At 40.8% G+C, this 8,895-nt stretch overlaps 1 protein-coding gene across 1 annotated transcript in view; it reads right to left on the bottom strand.

The window, feature by feature from the left end:
* Positions 1-887: 887 nt before the first annotated feature.
* RASGEF1B (RasGEF domain family member 1B) overlaps positions 888-8,895 on the bottom strand; it is a 40,475-nt gene continuing 32,467 nt past the window's right edge. The window contains exons 11-14 of the mRNA XM_030565062.1: positions 6,792-6,887; positions 5,468-5,591; positions 4,708-4,780; positions 888-3,068 (exon numbers count right to left, since the gene is read on the bottom strand). Of these exons, the coding sequence (XP_030420922.1) occupies positions 3,044-3,068; positions 4,708-4,780; positions 5,468-5,591; positions 6,792-6,887 (318 nt within the window). The 3' untranslated portion in view covers positions 888-3,043. The remainder of the gene's footprint in view (positions 3,069-4,707; positions 4,781-5,467; positions 5,592-6,791; positions 6,888-8,895) is intronic.

The raw sequence follows: 8,895 nt of genomic DNA, 5'->3' as shown, positions 1-8,895 counted from the left end.
CCCTTTCCACACTGAACCTCTGCTCTTTTGAGCTGGTGCACTGCTCAATGAACATAAAACCACTGAATCCAGAGGAACTAAGTGAGAGTTTTGAGAACTATTCACCTTTCAGAGGTGTGTAGCATTGCATTTCAGGGGCTTGAATAGTCTGATGACTTGAAAACTCCTGCTCTGCTGGCCAAGCGCCATAAGATCAGGATGATCCACCTGTTCCTGAAGTATCAGGAGTTGGCCACTGCCAGAGGAAGATTCTCTGTCTCTATCTCCCCCCTCCAGCCACTCACCAGTATTCATTAGCCAAGTGTGCAATGCTTGACCAGAGGTGAGCATCCCTTTGAAAGACTCAATATTTTAAGGATGGGGCAAACCTTAGCTTGGCATGTCAGGGCTTTCCATGCCTCAGTCAATCCAATTGTCTTGGATTTGGGAACGTTAAAATGCCAGTGGATGAAATTCAGCTGGGGCATAAGTGAGCACAACTCCTGTGAAAGGTGATGAAGTTGTGACCACAGAGCCCAGGCTGCATTTAGAGCCCAACTCCTCAGCTGCCTCCTCCTATTACCATTTTTTAAGAGTAGCATTCACCCCACCTCCCCTTTGTGTTGCATCCAGGGCATTCTCTGCCTTTTGCATGGGAACAGCAGAGCTGCATGAGAGGAGAAGGGAAAGCGATGAGACTCCCATCCCTATCATCAAAAACTAAAGTTTATTAACATTCACAATAAGCAGCCTCCAGTTTGCCTGGGATGGTGGAACTTGCGTCCACTTTTACATCAGAGTCCCAGGCTGCTGCACCTGCTGTTCTGCCATCAGGGCAGTGAGCCCCAGTCTCCTGGTTAACAACGTCTGCCTTTCTGCAATAGGAAAACCACACATACACAACACGGAGCCCACACTTCAGGCTGGCATTGCTTAATGCTATTTCTTCTTTTATTTACAAAGGCTTCATTCCAACTACATAAATTAGAAATGCATATCTAAGCCAGCCCAGGAGTCTAGCTGTGTTACACAATGCAGGAGGGGAACGTATCAATTATTTTCACAGTTAAGTTAGCCCTCATTCCTCTCTCTGCCTTTTCCTGCAATCAAAACCAAAAAAAGAGTGGGTGTCTGCAGGCAGCAAGTGGTTCAACATGGAAACTTCCTTCCTTGAAGCATCTTATGATCACATCGCCATGTCATTGTATTTAAAAAGGGAAGACTGTAACAGTGTTCCCAATATTCTAACATTAGAAATATAAAATGCCTTGGACATTTCAAGGTTCCTCACAAGTCCTGACAAGATGTCAGCTAATGATGGCTGGAAGCTGTTTGCTAGTCTCAGAGGAGATCGCCCCTGCTTGAAGGAATGAACAAAAGGAGAAAAAAAGAGACAGACTAATAGGAAAGCTCCAATATCTTCCTCCCTCCTCCCACCAACTCTCTCAAAAAACCCTCCCTTCACCACCTAAGTTCCTTGCATTTTAATATCTGACCCCATTAAAATATACCAATCAGTCCTTTCCAATACCTTGTACCATTCAGCAGCTGGCAATTCAGGACAGCTTCCCTATCCAGAAATGGGGCTTATACATGTGCTTATCCTTGTGCATGTGTTTCATTGCTTGTCTGAATCAGGATGGACTGAAGCACATATTTCAATGTTGTCCCAAGTCAGGTCCTACATTGGTAGTTTAGAAGGGCACACTGTAGGCACATCTGAAAGTCTAGAGAGATGCAGTGCAACATAAATACAGGATTTTATTTTTTTCCATTTTTTAAATAGTGGCATGGTATTTACAAACCTGTCCCTTTGTTTAGCATGTGACTTCCCATCCAGGGCAGACTAAATCTACGGTTTATCTTTATTCCCCAGGATTTTTCCTAGGATAAATACAGTGACTAAGTACTTGAAGTGACAACAGACATATTAGATGTGTAACACAGTGAGCTATTTCACAGTCATAACAATGATAATCCAGGAAGCAAACACAAAGGAGATTGTTTTTGTTCACAGCTGTAGTCAAAGAGAAATCTTTTTTTGTTTCTTGGCATCTTATCATTTCAGTCAAACTGGATTACATACTCCGGTTGTTATACAAAAAAAAAGCAATTGTAAAAATGACGACTTAAATAACACAGAATTTGATATTATTTGTAATGCAGCCTGTGCAGTGGTTTCACAAGTAGAATTCAAGAAAACAAAAGCAATCAGATTGCTCAATTTAATACAGGAAGTAGCCATCAAGTATGAAAATGTAGAGTAATAAAAGGCTACAGTAAAAATATAATGTTTAGAAAAAGGTGGCAAACAGTTGAAAGAAAAAACCAAAACACCTTACCAGAAGATGCAAGATAGTCCCAGCTACATAGTTACTGTATTTTTCTAGTGCCTGAATTTCCTACCACAGCACTGATTCTATTATTAATTTTTTAAAATATAACTTAGAATCACAATGAGTTTGCCAACCAGCAGCAACTCAAAAACTTTATGGAAAAACAAACAAAAAAATAACTATCATTAAAATGGGAGGTGGGGGGAGTCTCCCCAGCAGCCAGGTTTTTTGCTTTTTTTAATCCAGTCCTATCCCTTCTTGGCAATGCTGACTCAGGCTGAGCTCCTGGCTATATTCAGCATATTGGGAGTGGAAGTTCTTCTAATGCAGATTTGGGATTCAGCTGGAGGAATGGAAAGCCCTATAATCCAGTACCAAACCATGAAAGTCTTAGTAGCAGCAAGCTCCAACAAAACAAGAAGAAAAATCCCATCGAAGTGTTATGAAATGATTCATACAAGGAATTTGAGATCTTCAAAGGATTCTGCCATTCCTGTCCTCAATCAATAGCCAAATGAGTTGTGATTTAACCTGATCTATCCGATCTGAGAAGGTGCCTGTTTGTTCTTGAGTTAACTTGTTTTTATCTTTGCTAACATGTCTTCTCAATTGGCTGCACAGTTTCCATCACTTCAATGCCATTCAGTACACAAACAGAATAAATCAAAGCGGGTCCCTTCCTAGTCCACATCACACAGTAGCGGTAGGAGCAGCAGGCATCTCACACGTTAAACTCTGCCTAAAAGTGTTGACCTAAAGGAGGGAGGGAGGGGAGGGAGAGAGAGAGAGAAAGAGTAAATAGCAGCATTCATTATAACGATGCAACTATCCTCAGATACGCTCAGACTGCCTCCCATAACGCTGACCTCAGTTTTCTGCATTCTCATCACGTGTTCTGGCAGGTTTTCAAGGCCAGACTCTTTCTCTGTTGTTTTGTCTGAGTATAATCAGCACTGGGTATGTGCATGCCCAGCCATCCATTTGCAGAGTAAGAGCTTTCCCTCCCCAGTGGGTTGGCACTAGTCGCACTGAACTGTTAAGTCTCCCATGATGCACAAGTGAGAAGAAAAACGTGCCTACAGCAGAAGCCAGCTGAACAGCAACCATCTGCTTACATCGGAAACAAAACCATAAAGAACTCTACGCTGCAGAACACTCTCTAGTACGCCCACTGGGACCCTAAGAGTGGACAAGAGCAGTAAATGTATTACACCAGAGATGGCCTTACTCTCTGTGGGACCACAAGTGAGGAAGGCAGGTACTGCCAGGGGACATACTGGAGAAAATTGAGTCCTGGGTTCTTTCACTGCCGGAAAGAATTGGGGGTGGGGTGATGAGACTAGAAACAAAAAAAATACAAACCCGCCCACCCCACAACAGGCTTTGTGAGCTTTCCCCTCTGCTTCTACTACCAGAGAAACTAGGGTGAGCTACGAGTTGCTGAAGCTGCCAAGCAGTTGCTTATCCTTAAGGTTGGCCCTGTGTGTAATGTTACAATAAGGTTATTGCCTAGATCAATGGTTCTCAAACTGTGGGTTGCAAGCCTGTTTTATTGGGGTCACTACAGCTGGTGTCATACTGGCCCAGGCCGAACCCCAAGCCTCACTGCCTGGGGCCGAAGCCCAAGATCTTTAGTCCTGGGCAGCTGGGCTCAGGTTACAGGCCCACACCCCCACCCAGGGCTGAAGCCCCTAGGTTTCAGCTTTTGGCTTTGGCCCCCTTGCTTGGGTGGGCTCAGGCTTCAGTCCCCCCTCCTGGGGTGACTTAGTAATTTTTGTTGTCAGAAGAGGGTCCCGGTGCAATAAGTTTGAGAACTGTTGGCCCAGTTTAAAGCAGCTGCCAAAACGCTACAGCCCTGTCCATCCCTTGCTCCATGAATAAGCATATGAAAGGGAATGAACACACTACATGTATTATAACAGCAGCAGAGGAGCAGCTATGTATAAGACATCTCAAATTCTGTTTTCCTACCTGGATGCCAAAATTAACTCATCCATCTTCCCACGGAGTTACCCAAAAACTCTCTCTAGGTTTGAGAGCCCAGGTTCAGAATGGGACTCAGGCACCTAACTCAGGCACCTCTGTTTGAGAAGCTGAGCTCACGCTATCAGCGAGAAAAGCTTTTTAAAACTTCAGAGAGGTTTTTCTAAACTGAGTTGGGCAGGATATCCGAATTTCAAATTAAGCTGCGCTCCAAATCCCTCTGGGGCAAGATAAGTAAGAAGAGGTTGTACTAATTCTTCCAGAAAATCCCGAAGCTCAGAGATGGTTTCAAGTTGATACTCTGTCCCATCTGTTGAAGCATATAATGTGTCGTGGTTTTTAACTGTCCGATGCTAGAATTACATCTCACTGTATTGATTTATTGATGCCAATAACCTTTGACACAAACCTTAGAGTCTTCCATCTGTCTTTTTCAATGTGATTCTCAGGACCTTCGCTCTCATAGGAAGCCATGTAAAGTGCTGCAATCAGAGGGAAGAATGATGTATTAGTGCTACTGGCATTTTTAAAATTCACCACTCTCCTACAGTGTCCTGCAGCAAAATAAAATCTCTTCATATTAGCCATCCATCAGATTATGGCTCCATAGTTCCATTACCAAGTACATCATCACTCACAATTGCATTCAGTCAATATTAACAAATAGTATATGAGAAAAAAGACTATCCTCAGGGAAAAGAAGAATTGCTAAGGAAACTTAAAACATAGGAAGATAGGAGCGAACACTTGCAAAAGAAAGGTTTGAGCTCAGCGCAATATTGCTTTTTGAACTAAAGGCAGAGTTCCAAATTGTTTTTCTAGCAGCATTCCCTAGGTCAAAGCCTTCTTAAAGGCAAAGCAAATAAATACACTTTGGATTATGTTTTTGTGCACTTGCTTCGCAATTCTTATTTGTTTTTCCATTACTTATAATCTTTTATCTTAAAGCAGGGAAAGGGGCCAAAGCCACTTTTCAGAGAACAAACACACTTTCAAAAGGTAACTTTTATTCCCCGTGTTTCTGTGGGTCCACTTTAACTTATAGATCATGTTTAGATTTGTGATGAAGGACAACCTAGTCCTGGAACAATGGGATAACTTAATACAGGAAGAGAGTGAGCAATATTTGGCACAATCATTTGAAAAGCAGAGCACAGTGTATTCCTTACCATCTTCACTGAAGACTGGGGCAGTGAGCAAGTACTGCAGGATCTTCCGATCCCTCTCAAACGGACACTCCACTTGCTTCCATGTCATAAACTCACTCACTTGTTTCGCTAACTCCCAAAATTTCTGTAAATGGGCAGTGGGTAGGGGGGAACAAAAACACAAAATGTATGAATTTTAGCAATCTGCTTGATTGACCCTAGATAAATGAATCTGGGTTTAAATTAGGCTAATTTCAAGCCAGACTTCCAAGCAGGAACACAAGAGGGGAGTGGAGGGATACTGAATTTCTGTCCCTGGGGAAATTCCAATATTTAGACATTTTTTGTCCCAAATTGAGACAAAACCCATATTAAAATATCACAACCTTTTGCAGAACAAAGTGTTAAAAAAAAGCCACTTTGGATGTTTCATTTTGACATTTTTGATCCAAACTGAACATTTTGATGTTCCCAAATTCAAATGTTTATTTTCAGTTTGTTGACTTGAAAAGTTCAGATTTTTCCATGATGGAAAGTTCTGCTAAAATAGATATTTCCACATGGAAAATCACAGTTTTGATAAAACGTCATTTTCCAACAGTAAAGTGCTTCATTTAAAAAGCTTTTTGATCAACCTTAAACATAAGGGTATTCCAGATCATACAATTCAAGTTCAGAAAAGGTTACTGAAACTAATGTGTCTATGTGCTATAGCATTTCCCTACAAGTAGAAAGTATGTGTGCAGAACATTAATATATTGCGATCATGCATAGACGCTCACACCACATGGAGAATTTAAAAGGCAGAACCCCCAAAAGACTGACTTGTACCACGCAGATAATACAACACCCCAGCAAGCAGTGGAACATAGCAACTAACGATGGTCGGGACCTAGAATTTCCATTCCAAGGGAAATTCTGATGTTTCAGAAAGTTTGTTCCAATTTGGAAAGAAAGGCTGAATCATCAATATTTTCTGCAAAATAAAAGTTTTACTTCTAGTATATTTAAATATATAAATAGTTAAATTAATATAATATTTAAGTTTAGATTAAATGAATTGAAACTATCAAAACTGATCACAGTGACTTTTCCATCATCCCTATCTAAAAATCGACATTTCTACAAAATGTTTTGATTTTGACAAATCTGTATTTTTTGACAGAAAAGCATCCCATCAAGATTTTTGACCATCTCTAGTAGTAACTGGTAAACGTACTAGACATGTGGCCTAATTTTGTTCCCAATAAAAGCAAGATCAAGAACTGGGTTATGTTTCCTGATGAGGGAGTTAAAGGAGTGGGAATTAAGTAATATCCAGTTCTAAATAAAATGTTCTACTCACTTCAAAATTGACATGGCCATTTGGAAGGCGATTGGCACAGCCCTCGTTGAGAAAGTAAATGTCTTTGATTAGGAGACTGAAGAAAGGTATCACGATCTAAAGAAAAAAACAAGAGCCCACCTTCAGTAGGACACAGAATCGAAAAACAACAGTAGTATCACATGTATGAAACATTAAGTCACCTTGTCTTAAAATTAATCATCATACTGAAAAGCCAAAGTCTGCAAGTGTTCCTTTCATCTTGTGGCCATGCTGCATTATAGAATACATGAAGTAAAGATAGTTACCACCCCAATCTAATCTCTTCAGTTTCATCTCGGTTCCATCTCCTTTCTTTGTCCCAGACTCCTTCCATCCACTGTGTCTCTGGGAAGCCTCTAGCACTCTCGGAATTGCAGTTAATCTATCTGTTTTCATGGCCATACTTGTCAACTGAGCAAACAATGTACATTCACTACCTCTGGAGTGACAGCTGCCTGCGTAACGTGCTCTGTTTCTGTTACAGTGGCCGTCATTAGTTTGACTTTTCCTCACCCACGCTTGCAGACTCTAGACTGCACACATTCAGAGGTACCTCACTTCTTGTTTGTGCATTATAAATAGGTATTTGGATGTTAATGCCCAAGTTAGAATGCTGTGCAGAGCTGAAAAACCACATCAACAGCAATAAAGCCCAAAGGGCTGATGGTATGGTATCATGGCATTTGGAGGTCACTTCTGCAACCAAAGAGGAATACTTTTTCCTATAGATTCTGCTCTATGCCCTTCAATCTCCTTTAAAGGTAGGACAATAAGTAATGGATTTAATTTTCAGCAAGAGAGATTTAGATTAGTTATAAGAAAAACTGCCTAACTATAAGGATAGAGAAGCACTGGAATAGGATTTCAAGGGACACTGTGGAATCCCCATCATCAGAGGTTTAATATCAGGGTAAACACCTGTCAGAGATTATCTAGGTATATTTGGTCCTGTCTCACAACAGGTCTCTTCCAGCCCTACATTTCCATCCGTCTATAAAGGCTCCTCTTTCCAACCCAGACAGGATCCTATGACCATTTCAGCCAATGGCTAATAAATGGAGCTAGTCAGGAATGACTTCCTGACAGAAAATGAAGTTCCAGAAAAATCAAAACACTTCCATGGTAAAATTGAACAGAAGTACTTTGTTGTGGGTCAGGTTGATACAAATCAGAATATTTCATTTTGTTGAACTAACCCAAAAAGTTTAGTTTTGAAACAATTCAATAGAACTATTTTCCTGTGGGGCTCTCTCTCTTTATATTGGACTGGGCTCCCTGGAGGACTAAATCTCCCATAATACAATACAGATTTCTTTATGACTGAGCTTTCCATGTCACATTGTTGGAGTCACAAGACTGGGTGCATCAAAGGAGATGTAGGTCTGGCTAGGGAACCTGGCCCATTTGGGAGAATGGCGGCACCAGGGCCCTGAACTACAGCTCCCATGAGGCCATGCACCACAAAGGAGGGGGGAGATTCTGGGTCAAATTGATACACCAAAATGAAACATCTTGATTTTGGGAAAGTCAAAATGTTTTCCTTAGCAAAAAAATTTCTAAGTTTGATCATAACAGAAATTCTGAACTTTTTTGTCCCAATCTGGGACATCCACAAATGTGGAAATTTGGAGTTTCCAAATTTCACTCAGCTCTACAAATAAATATATAAGAATAAACTCTCTGGATTCCTGAATCTACATAATATATGCAGGATTTTACACCTTGATTTGTATTCAAACAGGCTCTTAGCTCTCAAAACCCGTATTTTATTTTTAAGTCCAAAACATGCATGAGCGTGCAGAACATGTAAGTATCATCCTGCCTTACAGTTAAATGTATTCTATAAGCACGAAGATCGAGTTTATTAATCCTGACATGCAGAGCCAATATTATATTATAAGAAGTTGATGAATTATTTAATAACTTGCCTCTAAGTTGAGGTAGGTTAGCAAGCTATTTGGCTCCTTTCCAAGAGAAATTCAAGGGATGCAACAAAGGTTCTGCATTAATGTATGTCCAAGTCCTGGTTATTTTTCAAACACTGGTTTATTGCAAAGAGGTTGTACCTTTCTTTGCCTCCCTT

This window comes from Gopherus evgoodei, chromosome 5, assembly GCF_007399415.2.
Source record: "Gopherus evgoodei ecotype Sinaloan lineage chromosome 5, rGopEvg1_v1.p, whole genome shotgun sequence".
Classification (NCBI taxonomy): Eukaryota; Metazoa; Chordata; order Testudines; family Testudinidae; genus Gopherus; species Gopherus evgoodei.
Note: the sequence above shows the minus strand (reverse complement) of the source record. Positions and strands in the feature narration are given on the sequence as shown.